This window comes from Scomber japonicus, chromosome 7 (genome assembly GCF_027409825.1).
Source record: "Scomber japonicus isolate fScoJap1 chromosome 7, fScoJap1.pri, whole genome shotgun sequence".
Taxonomy (NCBI): Eukaryota; Metazoa; Chordata; class Actinopteri; order Scombriformes; family Scombridae; genus Scomber; species Scomber japonicus.
In genome coordinates this window covers 2,191,576-2,209,384 of record NC_070584.1, presented here as the reverse complement: position 1 = coordinate 2,209,384, position 17,809 = coordinate 2,191,576, and the positions used below count along the sequence as shown (strand labels likewise).

General features: G+C 39.1%; 1 protein-coding gene across 3 annotated transcripts in view; it reads right to left on the bottom strand.

Moving 5' to 3' along the window:
- Positions 1-15,391: 15,391 nt before the first annotated feature.
- Positions 15,392-17,809, bottom strand: part of eps15l1a (epidermal growth factor receptor pathway substrate 15-like 1a) — a 54,080-nt gene continuing 51,662 nt past the window's right edge. For all 3 annotated transcript variants that reach the window (XM_053322085.1, XM_053322082.1, XM_053322083.1), the window contains 2 exons: positions 16,050-16,066; positions 15,392-15,740 (listed from right to left, as the gene is read on the bottom strand). In XM_053322085.1, coding sequence (XP_053178060.1) covers positions 15,594-15,740; positions 16,050-16,066 — 164 coding nt within the window. In that variant the 3' untranslated portion in view covers positions 15,392-15,593. The remainder of the gene's footprint in view (positions 15,741-16,049; positions 16,067-17,809) is intronic.

The following is a 17,809-nucleotide window of genomic DNA, read 5'->3' as shown; positions in this document are numbered from 1 at the left end:
CTTTTTCATCTGGGTGCAGAGCGTGGGAAGATCTGACCTGAGGGGGTCAGATGGTTTACATGTTGGTTTCTGCCTTCTCTCAGATGTGCAGCCGTGTGTGTGTGTGTGTGTGTGTGTGTGTGTGTGTGTGTGTGTGTGTGTGTGTGTGTATGTGTGTGTGTGTGTGTGTGTGTGTGAGTGAAACAACTTCACAGTGAGTTGTCTACATGGATGCCCAAATCATAAAGACTCGTGTCTGTCTTCTGCCCAAGCATCCTTTAAACCCACAAACATTTCTTTTCAATTTTAGTGGAGATCCCAAAGTTTGCCAAAAATACCACACTGTATTTGTCAATCTGTGTTTTGGGGGAATTCATAGCAAATAATGGATAAGACATATATCTAGAATATTTCCATTTGATTAAGGCACAGCTGTTAATCTGTTTTTTTAGACACAGATATGTAAATGAAATGATCTCTCTATCTGTACAGGTTCAGTACTTTGCCAGCCATCTATCTATACCTGCAGACAGTTTCAGTTTTATTTGTTTGGGTTTTGAGATCTGTCTCTGAGGTTTCCGCCTCAACCCCAATATAATATGAGGTTAAAGAAATTCCTTTTGTTTCATTTCAGAAACACAGAGGTCATAAGTTCATTTCCCTCATCATGACTCCACCCACATTTTTGAGAAGTGACCAAAAAAACCACTTACATGAAATCCTCAGTGTTTTATCAAAGACGTGTCTGCACTGAAAGGAGTGTATTCTGGTAGAAAATGCCAGTTTTTATCATTTTGATTATATTCTAAATGAATTTGTGTAAAAACAGTTTAAAAAAAAAAGCTGTAGCTGTATCCTCCATGTGTAACTTACTTATGTATTATTAAACTCCCCAAAGTCCCAGAAGTATTATACACACAGTGTCCTATATAGAAGCCATGTTCCTGCTTATGGAACTGAAAAATAAGTTCAGCAGTATTAGCTCACTGTTAAGAGCTATTTATGTGATAGCTCTAAGGAAAACTATTGACAGTGTGTTCTGCAGAGTAACAGGGATGCTGTTTCTGGAAGTATTTTTGTAAATGTCATGAAAGAAAAGGTGGTTAAGAATAATGTTTTGAATTTGAGAGCTTCAGCAGAGATCCAGAACTAAAAGTTTGACAGCATTGGTGAAATCCCACATAACCTCTGTCCTAATCACATTATCTTCAGTATCTCTGTTGGTGTGTCTTGTTATGTGTAGGGGAGCGTTCATACAGCTGATGACTCCCTCTCCTCTCTGGCATTAATGTGCTTTTACATAACCCGGTCCACTGCGCCACTGTGTCAAGCTCAGCTCACATGATAGAGGTAAAAAACAGGTTGAGGAGTTTTTATTTGATTCCCTGATCACACACTCACACTCATTTGCATGACAAAGACCTCTCTCTCTCTCTCTCTCTCTCTCTCTCTCTCTCTCTCTCTCTCTCTCTCACACACACACACACACACACACACACACACACACACACACACACACACACACACACACACACACACACACACACTCATCATAAACCTGAGGGATGAAACTCAAACATGGGACATTCCTGCACTGAAGTGTTCTGCCTATTCCAATGCAAGAGGCAATTTTTCTCCCTCCTGCCTCGCTGTCCAAGGCCAATACCTTCAGTTCAGAGTCAGGAAGAGGCTGTAAACATGCTCACAGGCTCTTGTGCAACAGTTTATCTCAGAGGAACTTCCAGAGTTTTTAACAGCTTATTCTCCTCCAACTCCAACATAACACCCACATAAAACTGTATTGTGTGGAGAAAAGTGATAGCAGAGAGGTGGAGATCAGCAGTACTTTCCCTCAGAGTATTCCCGTCAGTTGGCTCAAAACATCACAGAAGTACAAATGAGACTTTACCACTAAATTTGCAATTGGAAACAAAACTGATACTTTTAAAGGCTTTTGAAGGCTCAAGCTGATCTGCCTCTGGTCAAAAGTTTGAGATGATATCTTGTTTATTCTAGTGAGCAGTCCAACAGCTATCTGTCTGAAGATGATTTAACTTCTGGAGGCAATAGATAATATTTCAGGGCTTCCTGTGGATAATGGATATCAAGTCTGTAAAACATAAAATGACAAACAAAATGATAAATAAATTTTAAAAAAGCTAACAAGCTAATAAGTCAGTGGGTTCTGACATTGTTTGGTTTGCTCTCCACATGGAGTGAGGAACCAGAATGCTTCTGGGACTAAAATGTTGTCCCATTTCTTACAGATTCTGCCTTCATATGTAGATATCTGTTTATAAATTAGTGATACTGGACTGAACCTGAAGTTCTTGCTAAATTTTACCAGAGAAGTCAGAGTAGAGATAATATTACTGGATGACGTAAAACATTTTTCTGGTAAATTTACAGTCTAGCAGTGAACCTTATCAGCTGTTTGGGAAAGCATCATCCTAAACTATTTATCTTATCTCAATGGATGCCCAGAGCCACAGGTGCCCAGCACTGTTTGAGGAAAAGTGGGAATTGTATTTATGGGAAGATGATGCCATCTACTGGGACAGCAGCACCCAGCAACACCACTGTGAACAGAGGACAAAACATCTGGAATGCAGTCCCTGAATTCCTCATCATATTATTACTACAAAGGTTTCTCAGCTGGAAAGTCAGTTTACATCAGGTTAATTTGGAGGCAGGGTGGGGGTGGGGGCGAGGGGGTGGGGATAGTCAGGATGAGAGAGGAGTGAAATGGAGGCGAGTGAACACAGGCAGTCTGTTAAAAAACATGCTGCTTCTGGTTAAACTGAAACATAATCCAGGAAGTCCAGTTGAAGTAACAGATCAATGTGTGTGAAGGTTTATCAGCCTATCATATGCTAAAAAGTAAGTTTGATAGTTTTTTTTTGGAATTTTTTAATTTAAAGAAATTCACAGGAACATGTTTAAACTTGAACACCACAGAAAACCCTCCAACATTGCACCAGTGGACATCCAGGAACTTGACATTGAGAGTGAGGACATACAAGTACCTGGATGTTCACTTCAACTATAACCTGGACTGATCAGACAACACTGACTCGCTTTACAGGAACGATCCGTGTCGTTTACATCTGCTGAGGAGGCTGGCATCGTTTGGTGTGTGAGGGCCACTGCTGAGATCCTTCTTTGACTCTGTGGTCTCTTATGCCGTGTTGTGTTGGGTAGGGGGATGTTCTGAGCCAAATAACAACAGACTTATAAAAAGAGCTAGCTCAATCAACAATTAATTTTCTGTCAGGTGGACGACATGGACGACTAAAGAAGCTTCTGGCAATAAAGGTGGAAAGCTATCATTTTGTTGATACTTTGAATGAAGATCCTCTGAGGTAACAAACACTGCTGCAAAATTCAATTTGTGACCAGAACATATGTAAGAGTGCTTTAGCTGTAGTTGTATGCATATGTTACACACACATTTCTACACGTCAATCCATCCATCCTTCTCTGACAGTTATCCCTCTCTCCAAGCTCATCACATCCATCAGGCTGTGACCACAACTGCTTTCAATCAACTCAAGTCAGAAAACATTTCCTCCCCCTGCATATGAGTGAGCGTGTATGTGTGTGTGTGTGTGTGTGTATGTGTGTGACTTCAGGTGAACACCCAATGTCTAGTCTGGTTTCAGCTCTGCAACCAAACTGGTTTCTGTCAGCATTGAAATTGCTAACAGACCTGCTGCCTCCAACCAGTACTGGTTCTTCATGAAACTGTGAGCTGTAATACACACACACACACACACACACACACACACACACACACACACACACACACACACACACACACACACACACACACACACACACACACACACACACACACTTCCACCCAGGCATGTGATTGTCATGAAAATGAGGTACAGTTGGTGTGTGTGTGTTTCAGCATGTCCCCAAGTAAGGACCTTGCAGATGGAGGTTCACACAAACACAAGTGCCCTTTGGTGCATGTGTGTGTGTGTGTGTGTGTGTGTGTGTGTGTGTATGAACCAAATTTTTGGTGGAGTTTAGAATTTCAGCAGCGGATTAAATGAGTTTGCAGCCAAGGTTGATTGAATACAGGCGGTCTGCCTGGAAGGTTGGAACTCACGTTACAAAAACAGTCATTCTCTGCCAGCAGTTGGCTCCGATCTGCTCATTTCATGTCTGTGTTAACAGATGAAATCAAACATTTTTGCAGTCAGATTTGCATGTATCTCATATCTCAAACACATCAGGGATTTGGCCAGGTGAGTTGTGTTTGGACAGCCAGATGAGATTTTCATAGACTATGCTGAGGAATGCAGGACTGTGAGACTCCTCAGACTAACATCAGCACGCTAACATGCTCACAATGACAGTGCTGATGAATAGCAGGTAGAATGTGAGTATAAGTAGTAATAGTAAAAGTAATGGGCCTGCTTATGAGAGCTACACACCCACATTAAATGAATCATCTTATTCTGAAAAACTGAAAAGCCTTTGACAAACAGGATACGTGTGTATTTAATGATGTACTAAGTTTATCATATAAGGTTTATTTACTTGAAACATGCCAACCTCATCTTTCTAATTTAATATAAACTATTGTCTGTAATGTGAGTTTCTTCTTCTCTAACTCTTCTACATCTTACTTAAAGATTTAGCGCTGGGACACAAAAAGGACTTGTGTCACATAAAACACTAAAAATAAAGTTTGACTTATTGCTCAGCTGTTCATATTCTCTGACAGTTTTATTCCATTATGTAAGCAGTTATTTCAAAGAAATGTTTGAACATGTCACACACTCAACTCTGACTAGAATAATGAAAGGATATGAGCTCAATAGTATCAGTTGCTCAAAGCTCCAAAACCCAAATGTCTTATAAATATATAGACTTATAATTATATTAAACAGAGAAAAAGAGGTTCCTCACATTTGAGTAACTGGAACTTATTTTCATCATCTAACCATTTTAGCACTAATCACATTCTGTATTTACTTTCTGGAGAATTTTGTCAGATGAAGTTATTGTTCAGTTTGCTCCTGAGTTTGTCTCCTGAGGCCACAGACCACTGGAGGTCCGAGGCCTGTCCAGCACTGCAACATCTGAGCTCATGATCAGCTGGGAGCTCCAAAGTCAGTTCACACAAATCCTGTTGGCTGACACTGAGAGACATAACAGCAACAGGCTAAACTAGCTATCGGCCTGCAGCTGCTATTATTTGCAACTGTGTATGTGTGTTTATGTGTGTGCTTCATAGTCCTTGGCTAGTAAGGGATATCCCCGTCTACAAAGACTGTGTGTGTGTGTGTGTGTGTGTGTGTGTGTGTGTGTGTGTGTGTGTGTGTTTTCTCATAGAAAACAGTGGAGCAGAAAATGGAGCGATGTTAATGAGGCTGACAGTGTAAGAAGTCAGGTCAGTGGATGGAAGAAGAGACTATTGTGAGAGCAAACCATCGTTTATCCTCCAATTCTGTCTGACCCACATTCCCATTTAAAAGCCAATAGGCTTTTCATTTCCTCCTCTCCATTACCATAGGGTAAACACAAACCTAGCAAGGAATTTCCTGTTATTCCATACAGAGACACTTAGCATTCACTAACATAGCAGATTGCTTGGGTTTCAGCTAATATGTCCAGAAATGGCCACTGTGTTTGCACAGCATTCATTTCACACTACACAGCTGTATCCTTGAAATGTAGTGCTGTGTAATTGACTGCACACTGAGGCTTTTACTGCAAGGCCCCGATAGCTTCAGACTGTCTGTCCAACCCGTTATTACATACAAGAGGATAAATGCTTATTGAAAGGATCATTCTGATTTTTGCTCTTATTTGATCAGTTATTATATGTGATATAAACACTGTGAATAGGACAACATGGCTACTATAGAGCCAAAGGTCAGTCCTCTCTGTTGTTTGTGGTTATATGGGACTTGAATGACATGAGGAAAAGTTTTATGCTCTGTAGTTACAAACCATTTACACATGGAGGGTTGATATTCTTAAGACAATATCTTTAAGAGTGACAAAATAAATAAAATCAGTTGAAGACTTTTGACCAAGGAGATCAAATGAACATGAAATATAATTAAATATGGCTCAGCTGCCTAATAAAAAAAACAGCTTTTCAGTGGATAAAACATACTTGGGTGGTTTTCATTTGGATTCATGACCTCAATATTTGGCCACAGCTCTGACCACAACAAAGCCTGACAGGTCCATATCAGCAGTCAGACCAATGGGCAGTTTTTACCCAGAAGTCAGAGCGTTGAGGTAAGATAATAAAGTAGGTTCCACATTGTCAGATTTCTGCAATGAACTTGTTGAGTACAAATCTGTAAACTACAAATGTAAATCTGCCACATGCAGCATTAATGGAGATGTGACAATCTGAGAACCTGGCTGTCTTTTACATGTAACTTTACAATGTGTTTCACCTGTAAAGGCGGGAAACTTGCTTGACTGCTTTGTGGCACAAAACAGGAAGAGGAAAGTGTCCCAGTGCAAACAGAGCTAGGAGGGGTGTAAGAAGCTTACCAAAATAAACAGCTGAACTTTGAGAGGCACTCGGCGCTCTACACTGTGAGCAGGAAACAGTTATTACCCTGGATAATGTGGATAATGCCCATACTGTGTTTGTTTTGGGCCGTTTCTGTGAATTTGTGAATTCCTGCACAGCAAAATGTAGTGTTAATAAAAAAGTTTATAATGTGACATCATGTTTTTAAAGACAATCATATTCCTCATCTTGCATTCTTGAATTAGTTCACATTAGGGACAGGTTTAGAATTTTTAAAATGTGTCTTAAACCAGAAGTCAGGTGTGTATATGAACAGTAAAGAGGTTTTCCTTTGGATGTGAAGCTTATATGAGTCTGCAGCAGTCTGAGCTTCACAGCTGAGTGGGTGTTTAACTTCATGTTAGTGAAATACGTCACTTAAAGGAAATGTTCACTATTTAAATCAGTCTTAAACTAGCAGTCAGGTCCATCCACACACTCATTTAAAGTAAATGATCAGCTTCATCAGTGTGAGTTATTCATATCAAGTGATATCTGACACATTTACAGTCTTTTTAGCATCAAATTCCCTCTTAGTGTTTCCTGTTGAGCTGTGGTGGAAGTATAGTAACAAAAAGAGGAACTTTGCCACTAAAACACTGTAATGTTGAAACATAGAAGATGAAGATTTGACTCATTTGGATAACTGAAGCTTCATATTAGCTTCACATCAACTTTTAAATCCATTATATTACACAGAAGGAGGACTGTGGATTTAGTCCTCCATCACTTCCATTGTAAGTGTACTATGAATGATCTTCTAATGGTCAGTATGAACAGGAGGAATCATTACAGCAAGAAAAACAGGTTGCAATGTTCATTTTAGCTCCTGACGGTTGACAGATTTGAACTAAAACCATTCTTTAAACGTGAAAGAATGTGTCTTTTTCCTTGTTCATGCTGGTTTTGATTTGCTTTTTTATATAAGGATATCCTTTATAGGCATGTGTATTGTCTCATTGCTTTAAACAGAGGTGGGGCGAAGTATAATGAGACCAATGGTCATCAGTCAGACTTTGTTACACCATATCAATTATATGTTTAATGGCCACTGTCCAATGTAAATCAACAGGCAGGACTGTTTTGTTTTCAAATTTTGCAACAATTTAATGAAGTACTTTATCATGTTCATGTCACATTGGAGTTGCTATGACTACTTCCACACTTGTAAATATAAGTCATAATTATGATAAGGAAACCTTCGTCCAGCTTGGCACATGATAATATGGAAGTGCCTGAAATTAAACTAACAAATATGGATGCATCATATATGCCACATTTGATTGTATGGGGTAACTGAGCTGATTTTATGGATATACTATCAATGCACTACAATGACCAACTCTGCAATTATGCAAATGTGTTTAGTCTGATGAGGTGAATGCTCATGTGTTGCAAGTATTGAAATGTTTCCCCTCTTGAGAGGGATATCACATGTACATGACAGGTTATTAGAAAACAGCATCCATGAAGAGACTAACATCTGTACACTGACAACACATCATGTTTATTTAGGTGACAAAATATCGTCCCATATGACATGAACCTGACAGTTAAGTAATCACGCTAGTGACATAGCTAGGGGTGGCCATGCCAGTTATCTTGTCATCTATTGCATGGATTGCTTTGAATTTTGTTCAGGCATTCATGGATTCATCTGATTAACTTTGGTGATCTCCTGACTTCTCATCACGTGTCATCAGGTCAAAATGTCAGTTTGCAAACTAATGGCAATCCCATCAGCCTCAGCTGTATTTTGTGTTAAGTGATCATTAGCGAATAAGACACTAAACTAGGATGGTGACCATGGTTAAAGACTGTGTAAAGTGAATTCAGACATTTTCTTCTAATCACATTAAATAGGTCATAAATGTATTTCTAAAAAAGGTGTAAAAAGCATTTCAACCATTTAGATTTGAATTGTGGAGCTAGGCTTCACAAACTGTGTTTCAAGATTTCTGTGTTCAGGATTTAGTGGGCGGGTCTGTAACACGGCGGGGATTGGCATAAACCCGCCCCTGCTGCTGTAGAGGTATAAATACATTCAGCGCACACTACTACTACTACAGTCTACAGTTAGCCAGTTAGCTGAGTTAGCCGCCGAGCTAGCAGCTGAGTTAGCAGCAGAAAGCTCTCAGAAGTAGTGTCCATGTTTCTGGTAGAGGTGGTGACTTTGATTGACAGGTGACACTTGGTAGGGGGCGGGGTTTCAGCGAACTCAGCGGGCACTCCCACAGCGTTTGGGAGCAGAGAAAGAGACTGAGTTTTACACAACTTTGAAGCCTCATTTCATATATTTGGCGATTTACTTAATTAAATTTGGCAGGGTGGTTAACAACACACTTTTCTGTGGTATGTCAAACTCAGAACACATATTTATTCTTACTTTACACAGACTTTAACAATTACATTACCATTGTGAGCATGTAAAAAGCTGGAAGCCTATAGTATATCTACCTATATAAATATAGGCCTACATGTATAGGATATACATATACTTTGTGTGTGGTCAGTGGTAATAGACTCTCATTGTAAATAGCTCTTCATGTGTTCAGCATCTTTGTTAATACAAAGTAGTTGACATAAAGAAAACGTGACCTGAAACAAATCTAGTAGCAGTCCATTTGCATTTAAGTGAAATGTTCATTCTAGTAAAGAGTACAGAGCATGTAGAGAGATACACTAGTGTGTGTTCTCTCCTCAGCTGTTACTGTCACTGTAGGCAAACCTTCACAAGTTCCATCACAACTTTACTTTTTCTTCTTATTAACTTTTTATAGGACAAATATAACAGACATGATATTATACAGATTGTATACACACCGTATGCATATTAATAAAGACAGCTCAGATTATTTTGCCTACATGAGAGGAAGGGCAGTCGAAGGCAAAAAAAAAAAAGAAAAAAGAAGAAAAAGTTGTCAAGCTTTAGAGAAGAACAAAATAAAATTATACAAGAATGAAACAAGTACCCCCCAAAATCAGTTTTGGCTGCTTACTATTATTAACATGTCTATAATGACACACTTTAAAGGCTTCATACCAAAATGAAATATTCACCATTTTGATAGCGAATTCAAACTAAGGAAATAGTGAAGTTCTGTCTATCTGTCATCTCTCATCCTATAAATAATTATTTTGCAAAACTCTAAAAAAAAAAAAAAAAATTATAAATAAAAAAATACTGAGAAATGAACACTTTTCTTTTTCCAAAATGGATCAAAAGCATAATGGAATGAGAGGTTTGTAGATTCTGCAGCTAGTGATATGAAACCAATGCATGAAACATACAGAATAGGGACAGCGGAGTGAATGGTGCGGGTGCATAAACAATCATATTAAAACATATGCTACATATCAAAAACATCAGACTGGTTTCACAGGATACACAAAACAACAATAAAAATTAACATTATCTATTGCACAAAGGAGGTATCAGAAGACAAGTACAGTATGAATAATGGTACCTTTCTGTAACACACCACTCTAAGCAGTACACAGCAGATAGGCTGAGGTAAAAGGGAGGTGGAAGCAAACACATGAAGAACAGATGAGGGCTCACAGTTCAGAGGAGGCTCAAAACTATTTTTGAACAGACAGAAATGTATCTGTAGCAGCTAGTGTTGAAAAGTGTCAAGTAAGTCAGCACTGAATGTCTGGTCTGATTCATAAACTTAGAACTTATTCTTTGATCAGATAGTTCATCAACTGTGCCAATTTCAGAGTTTTTGATTAGTTGTTTCTTTGTCGACAGCATTAAAATTGACCTGACAAAAGAGGTTTTGTAAGGAATCCCTTTACTATTGTTGCTGTATTCAAGTATGTCTATAATAATACCCAGTTCTACTTGTCAGTGAGGGTGTCTGCATGAACAGAGCTTTTTCAATTAAGCCAAACCTGGGTCAAAGTAGTCAAGGAAATCTAGACTTAAAAACCCATGTGCTGGCTTTTTCCAAAGCATTTAACTGAAGGGTGTGGTTGAAATCTCTGGAAAATGATAGTAAATGGACCTTGATTGGAGATTTTTTTTTAAATATATATATACACACAAGGTACACTCATTCTGCATCTGGCAGCATAACTGACATATCCTGATGAAAATATCACATCCCAGCCTGTTGATGTATGTAGAAATAATGACCATAGATTGTCACAGTTGAGCTCTATGAAACAAATAAGTTTCTCCACCCCCCCCCCCCCCCCTACACACACACACAGAAGGTACCAGTGACCCACACATCTGTTCCACATGATAAGATTTCTGTTCACGTTTCACAAAAAGGCTTTCAAAATGCAGCTGAGCCATCTGGCTGTGATTAAAACACCACAGACACACTGAGACCAATTTGGACATTTGGAATATAAAGGACCAGTGAGTACGATTTAGTGGCATCTAGCGGTGAGACTGCAGCCGAATCAACTTAATACATGTAAGAGAAAGTGCGGTGGCCATGAAACTCAAGTGAAATATGAAAGGTCCTCTTTAGAGCGAGTGTCCGGTTTGTTCATTCTGGGCTATTGTAGAAACATGGCAGTAAAACATGATGGGCTCCATAAAAGAGGCCCCACTCCCTATGTAGTTCTAAAGTAACAAAAACACGATTCTTATTTTCACGCAGTTACACACTAATAAAAACATACTTATATTACATTGCATTTCTGCCAAGCCTGTTCTGCTAGATGCCACTAAATCCTACACACTGCACCTTTAAGTCTTGGTGTTTTTGCTGCTCAAAGTACCCGTCACATTGTTACGGAAAAATAAAATAAAAATAAAAATGACTGTTAGCAACATTAGCAATGCTAGCATTCCAACACTACAACATATTAATAACAGGTAACATAGTAGCCGTTAATTGTTATGTGTTGTTATTGTTGTTAATGTTATGTAACCTTGTGTTAAAAGAAGGCTAAAAGCGACAATGACTAGCTATCTTAGGAGATTCTTGTACGTTTTTTTGACAGGAGGAAAGATGGAAAGTATTTTGAGAAGTTGAATTTAGTCTTATCATGGGATTTGATGTCAGTAAGAAAATATTGAATGACACCAGCCTCACTAGTCAGTGGCACTTGTTTTAAACTAAAATACCTTTGTGGCGAGGTTAACAGTGTTGACATTCCTTATTAAAACTAAGGAAACAAGCTAGCTTGTGAGCAGGTGGCTAGCAGCACTCTTTGGTTTTACACAAAGAAAGCAACAAACCTAAAGTTCCTCATATAGCTGTGGCTCAGTGTGACAGGTATATGAAGATTCACAATGCCAATATGTGTTTTATGACTCAGAAGTATGTGGGAGCGCTTCAGGAGATGTCAGCTGTGTACAGCTTAGAGAGAGAAGCTAACTGTGTACCAGGGACACTCCTCTCCTACATGAGCTACAGCAAAGTAAATGTTCATGATATGTAAACGAGACAAAAAAATGGGAGGGAGAGGCAGTTCACATGTCTATCTGGCAGAATCAGTGGCTACACATCAACTTTCACTTGAGCTTTTCTGTCCAGTTTGGGGGAATTCACATTATAAGGATTTTTTAAAAGCAACAACAGAGTGCCAGGCAGGTAGATCTTGGTCAAAAAAAATTGTTGGACAGTTATAATAATAGTAATAGTAGATGCACATTAACTTTGTTGTCCTGTAGTTTTATCCCAAAAACAGCTTGTTAAGCATTTTACAGACCTAGCCCTGATCCAGGGAGGTCATGTGAATATATTTCTGTTAATTAGGTGTTCATTACATTTGTTACTGTGAGAAAGTTGAAAATAAACTTCCCTAATATGCAATGAGCTTAGCAACAATTCAGGCAGAACAACCAGAATCACTGACAAACAAGCAAATGAAATCATGACGAAGTATTTGCTCCATTCACCAACAGGAATCTGCTCAGCAGTGCTCAGTGCTGCCCCCGGTGTCTGGAAGATATATTACAGCAACACTGCTGAATCAAAGTCTAATGAATATGTCTTCAATCACCAGTGGCAGCAGTGAGTACACTTCTGTAAGTGAACAAAGAAGACATCCTGTGTCATCTTTGATAATACTAAGTCATGTTTATGTTACTTTAAATGCAAATCTTTTAATTTTTCAGCATTCTTCCTGTAACAAATATCATGAACGCCTGAGATGTTCCAGCTGAATCAGAAAGCCATCCAGTACTATATTTAGTTGTATGACTGCTAGTGGTTACATCTGGTCTCAATAATGAACACCAACAATGTCACCAAGCTTTCTGTAAGTGAGCCAAGTGAAAGACTGTTTTCTCCCCGATTATCAAGTTACACTAATGAAAACGAGACGCTCAAAATGACGTGGTATCCCTAAAGTAACAGTCAGGAGAACATATGTGCTGTGAGTAGAGTCTGACCGCAGGGCATGCACGTGGCTAAACACTGGCTGAAGCATATGATTGGTCACAAACAGAATACGGACTCGCATATATAAAAACACAACATGACATTTGAAACTACAACGGAGGGGCTCTGAGTGAAACAGAAAATAAGTCCAACAGAAACTGTTTTGTTTTTGTGAAATCAAAATCCAGAGTCAACTTCAGTCTGTTTCATTCCAATATCAGTCATCACTTCAAGTAAAGGGATAACTCATATAAAAACAAGATGAGTGGTTAAGTCCGTGTTAGAACATCAAACTATGACACATCAGAAATAGCACTTTTTCCACATATTTCCAGTTACCTGATTTCAGCCAGTTCCACACCTTTGTTTCCCCATCACTCTGCAGCTTGTGCTTTACTGGTGTGTAGAGCACTGGAGTGACTGAACTCAATGATAGCACACAACTACAGTAATACCAATGTTCTTTTAAAACAAACAAACAAAAACAATCTAAAATAATAATAATAATAATAGCTACCAGCTCATGAAATAAAAACTGTGTTAAAATTATTTCTCTCTCTCTAAAAAAAAAGATCAAATTCCCTCATCTTGCCTTTCATTTGTTGGATGATGGCATGACATCATCACAGCATTCGGATCAAAGTACTGCTGTTGGAGAAGAGGCATAGTTAGCTCCATTTATCTATATACACTGGACAGAGAGAGTACTGCAGCTCACCACAGCAAACTCTTCACAGTACAATCTCACACTCAAGGACAAAGAAAATAGATCTGTACAATTTGTTACTGTCACTCCAAACAATGTGGGGACATTTGAAACTGTTACTTTCATTTGTCAGGTACTTGTCACATTACAGGGAACCAGTGGATCTTTATGAACACAGTTAAAGAGCAGGTGCTTTTTCTTTCCTGCTATAATGTGACAAGTAACAGTGAGATGTTAACATATCCCACTACTGTTGGTTAAAACTTGTGTTTAACATGAAAGTGTGGCTGTCTTAAATAAGGGAGGGAATAATAACAGCTGTAGGCAGTATCCCCCTCCCCTCACCTTTTCCCCCTACTCTGTGCATTATGTATATATTACTTAGTAATTAGTTTGTAGTTATTTGAATGTACAGAAGAGTGTTTTACATTATGCACTATGTAAACACAATATAAACACATTATGTAGGTTTTACAGGGACACACCATTTTACTTTTCACATCATAGGAAGTACTGCTCAGCTGTCACTCTGAAGGAGCTTCATCTGAGAAAATAAACCCCAGTGATGTCATAATGGTGTCCCAGTTTGGGATTGGAGACTATGATTCTATAACAGTAAGCCCACATTACAACCACAAGGTATAGAGTTTAACAGACATGGGCTAAATCATTAGAATACCAGCACAAGGTCTCCACAACAAGTAATAATCAGCATCCTAAGGCTTATTATGTCAGTTTACATTGTGCATATCATTTTTTTCCCCAATCAAATGTATAATCAATCAAATAACCACAAACTACACCTCTAAGAGCCACACAGTGAATTAGGAGGATTCAGACCCCTGGAGTATCTCTGAGTCGTCTGCTTTGCCTGGTTGATAGTCCAGCCTTGTCTAGATTTAAGGTCAATGTATAAAATGAATTAAGATATAGGGAAGTAAGCTTCATCTTACCCAGATTCAGATGAGAAGACTGAAATCTGTGAGCCTGAGAAAACTCAACTGATATCAACCTTTTCACTTCTCATCTAAATGTGTGTTAGTGATAATATTCCTAATAAAAACTGAGTAATTATGGATTGGAGTGTCAAACCCAGTCTACACTCAAACACTTAACGCTTCATTCTGTTGCATTTTCTTACCAGCAAATTACCTTAGTGATAAATACTGACAGTCTATTACCATCAGCAGCTCAATTACTCCTGTTTAATATCCGAAAAAAAATCCCTTTTAAGAAATACCCTGGCAGTTTGAGTTGTAGTGTTATTTTTCTCCGCTGCTGCTGGCTACAATGGAAGGAAACAAGTCTGTATTTGCTCTTCAGTTGCTGATAGCAACGCTTTTGCTATTAAACCACTATAACTCACTTTCCTCACATTGTGAGTGAAGCTGGAGAAGAAAAACAACACGTTGACATGCAAAGTGTCGAGGTTTTTCTGCCAGCTATGGTCAGCTAGTCTGCTCAAGTCATTCCATTATATATGTTACTGTCCAGCCACTATAGTGCATACACAGTGCATCCATTTGTTTCCTCCTCTTCTTCTTCATTCTTCACTTTTTTGTCTGTTCATGTCAGCAGGGGAGTTGTGTGATGTGTGTGTGTGTGTGTGTGTGTGTGTGTGTGTGTGTGTGTGTGTGTGTGTGTGTGTGTGTGTGTGCGTGAGTGTGTATGTGTCTGATGAGACCCACAGTTTTGTTGTCTTGTTTTTAAATGCAAGGCTGTCAGACATGCCTGGAAGTCCTTTTTTTCTTTCTACTCCATTTGTCAATTGGATGTACATAGCAGGGGTTCTGTGTGTGTATGTGTTTAGATGGGACCAGAGTTTATATGAACACTAGGAAGTTAGTCCAGTTATGTGCTTTCTGTGTGAATATTTAGATGTCAGTCATGTTTGTTGTGCATGTTAGCCTGTCTAAATGCTGCATGTATGAGTGGTTGTGTGTGTGTGTGTGTGTGTGTGTGTGTGTGTGTACATGTGTGTTGGGGGGATGGAGATTCCATGTCATGCGTTGGACATCTCTGCCTTGCTGAGGGCGATGGCCAGCTCTAGGTCTTCCTGCTCCTGCTGTCTGAGCCTCTTCAGCCGCTCACGCTCTGCTCGCTCACTCTCACGCTTAGCCCACTCCAACTGCTGAGCCTCATTCCCAAACTACAGAGAGACATATAGTCACACACATATAGTCAGAGGTCTTTGTCATGCAAATGTTTGTTAAGGCTTTGGCCCAATGACAGAGCAGCAGTAAGTTTAAAATACTGATATGAAGTAATAGATTTTTGTTTATTAGTGTTGACAGAAGGAGAGAACAATAGAAATGCTTTGCATCCAGTTACTCTTTCAATAACATTGACTAATCTATTTAAAATGTTCAATAACACATGATGTAAGATCTATTCATAGTCTTTATATATCATCATTTGGCTAGCACTGCCTACTTGTCAGATTGTGTGAATTTCTTACCTTGGCTTTGTCAGGTCCTGTCAGAGAGGTGGATTACAGAACACACGTTATAAACCAAACATCCATGAACTCAGTGTATCTAGGCTAGTTTACAGGACATCACATCACACCACAGCGCACACACACACGCACGCACACACGCACGCACACACGCACTTTAAAGGGAGCGACACTGTCTCTACCTGCTGTCTTTAGATACTTGTTAGCATAGTGATTGGACTGGCTTCAGCACTACTAGTAGTGTTAACTGGTGTTAATTATGAATTATCACAATGCAGATGAACAGTCTGAGATGTCTCAAGAAAAATTTGTTCAATTTCAACATTATGTCTCAGTCTTTTGCACAAATGATTTTTCACAGAAGCTGTTAATTGACAACATTTTGCACAATGTTCAACATATGTTTTAAATATGACAATATGATTTCATAGTTTGTTCAGAGAACTGTATTCTGGTCAGGGTCAGGGTCATTTTACATGAATCCCCACAATTTAACCTGCTCCTGTTATCCAGTGAGCCAGATTAGACCCCTTGTTGGGCCGGTTCTGGCCCTCGGGCCATATGCTTGACACCCCTGACATAGAGACTGGTTTCAAATGTCACAGGGAAGACAAATGCACTGTGGTACATTATTTCTGTCAGTGAATACATAAAAAACATAAAAAATGGAAACAAGCAACAATCAGAAGTGAAGGAAAAAACAGCTGAACATGAACTTCTACATGTGACATGCTGCTGCTGCTGCTTCTGATGATGATGATGATGTGACATGCAGAGTGAGAAAGGGATTTCATAGATTTGGACTCCTGAGTGTTTGATCCAAAAGTAATTCACAAAGCATTTCAACAACCAGATCCAAAGTCTGAATGAAGTTGGGATCAGTCCAGAGGAGTCTGAACAATTAGGACTGCAACAAATGATTATTTTCATTATCAATTCATCTGCAGATGTTTTCTCATTTCATTTTTTTGTCTGTAAAAATACTGAACATGTGTTTAGTATTTTCTCAGTGTCAAAGATTATGTCTTTATTTTGTCCCTTTAACAGTCAAACCAAAGACATGCAGTTTACTATCATGTATGATAAAGAAAAAACAGATTTAAAAAAAGTAGTTACAGATGAATTATCTGTCTATCAGTCATAGCTGTTGCAGCTCTACCCAGTCAGTGTGCTGCTGTGTCTTAATAAGATCATGAACTTTTAAAAGCTGCCATGATTGATGGCAGGTGAGTTAACAAGGATCCAATCTGACTTAAAAATGGTGCCACATGTAGAATGAAGATTTGTCTCCATCTCTATCTAAGATCTGATCTCTAAGAGGAAACCATCGCTGATGACTTGATACTGTGTGAACAGGAGCTCAGATGGTGAAGCAGGTCATTGGTTGGGAGCTGTGTCAAGTTATGAAATAAAAACAAAACTAACACTGTGAGACAAACACAAGCACAGAGAAGATATAACACAATTATCAACACTGCTAACAAAGTCAATGGTGAACAGTCAAACACACACACACACACATGCACGCGCGCGCGCGCGCGCGCGCACACACACACACACACACACACACACACACACACACACACACACACACACACACACACACACACACACACACACACACACACACACACACACACACACACACACACACACACACACACACACACACACACACACACACACACACACAGAGAACAAGGGCATGCAGGGCAGACAGACTCAACAACTGAGAGTTGAGTAGTGATACTGTTGTGTCT